The sequence below is a fragment of the Myotis davidii genome, unplaced genomic scaffold (genome assembly GCF_000327345.1).
Source record: "Myotis davidii unplaced genomic scaffold, ASM32734v1 scaffold332, whole genome shotgun sequence".
In the NCBI taxonomy this organism is placed as follows: Eukaryota; Metazoa; Chordata; class Mammalia; order Chiroptera; family Vespertilionidae; genus Myotis; species Myotis davidii.
In genome coordinates this window covers 1,558,542-1,559,794 of record NW_006285779.1, presented here as the reverse complement: position 1 = coordinate 1,559,794, position 1,253 = coordinate 1,558,542, and the positions used below count along the sequence as shown (strand labels likewise).

The 1,253-nt window shown below is 54.5% G+C and overlaps 1 protein-coding gene across 1 annotated transcript in view; it reads right to left on the bottom strand.

The window, feature by feature from the left end:
- Window positions 1-1,253, bottom strand: part of COL17A1 (collagen type XVII alpha 1) — a 52,614-nt gene that overhangs the window by 7,401 nt on the left and 43,960 nt on the right. Inside the window, exons 40-42 of the mRNA XM_015559287.1 lie at window positions 1,122-1,190; window positions 779-811; window positions 141-266 (exon numbers count right to left, since the gene is read on the bottom strand). Of these exons, the coding sequence (XP_015414773.1) occupies window positions 141-266; window positions 779-811; window positions 1,122-1,190 (228 nt within the window). The remainder of the gene's footprint in view (window positions 1-140; window positions 267-778; window positions 812-1,121; window positions 1,191-1,253) is intronic.

The following is a 1,253-nucleotide window of genomic DNA, read 5'->3' as shown; positions in this document are numbered from 1 at the left end:
GATGGGGTGGGGGTGAGAGCTGAGCATTTACCTGAGGTTGAGGACCATGGGATGCCTTGCTCGCCCGAGGAAGACAGAATAGACAGTCAACACACACACACACACACACACACACACTGCCCGACTGGCCCGGCACTCACTCTGCATGTACTCAGAGATGTACTGCTGAATCTCTAGGCCAGAGCTGCTGATGGAGCCCGGAGGCCCAGGCGGTCCCGGGGGGCCTGGGGGGCCCTGCGTGAACATGGTGCCAGATGATGATCCCCCTGGAAGAAAAAAGCCTGAGCTGATTTCTCCACCTTAGTGGCAGACAAAGGGGCCCAGGCACTGCTCCCACCATCTGGAGGGAGGGTCTTTCTCAGTAGAAGGACAGTGGCAAAGAGAAGGCTCCCCCAAAGGAGAGGATAGGAGTGCCTGCAGCAGCCACTGTCTGCAAGGGGCACAGAGATGGGAGCTCTCCAGGCCAAACCCTCACTCCTCTCTGGGCAGCTTGCTCACCACCCCACAGTCTCCCTCATCTCTGAACACCCCCAGCTCCCAGGGCCTGTTCTATCTCCATCTCGTATCATTGGCATTGTTAGTCACCTTTACACACAGGGGTTCTTCCCTTCTGCCCCACTAACATGTAACCTTAAGGCAGCTCAGAGATCCTAGCATGTGGAGAAAGTGCCTAAACAACACTGAGTCATAGCTGAATAAATGAATGAATCCATGTCCACATTGGCAATGATCAGCCTTGAAGAAGGGGAAAGGAACTTCGGTCACCTTTGGTTCTTACCTTGAGAGGAAACACCAGGAATTCCAGGATCACCTGGAATCCAAAATGAGAAGCCCTTTTTACATCACCTCCTCCAGGAAGCCTTCCTTGGTTAAGCCCAACCACACCTATCAGCATGTGGCTCAACAGCTGTCTCATATCTCTGTTTCCTCAATGATACCACAAGCTCCCTTTGGGCAGAGACTGTGGGTCCCCCCACATCCTCATCCCTTCCTCCCTTCAGCCTCTCCTTTCTTCCCCTCAAGGCTTTAGCACCAATACATATATGCTGGTCACTCTCTGGGCTCTGGGAGCCAGCCTTACTCCTACTCCTCACTGCCTTCTTGGCTGCTCCCTTACTGACCTTTGTCCCCTTTGGGTCCTGGTGGGCCTGGTGGTCCCTGCAGGTTGAATCCCAGAGAACTGGAACCTGGAAGCCAACACCATACACAGTGCAGTCAGCCAGGGCTGGGAGTGGCTTTAGCCAGAGCCTGCA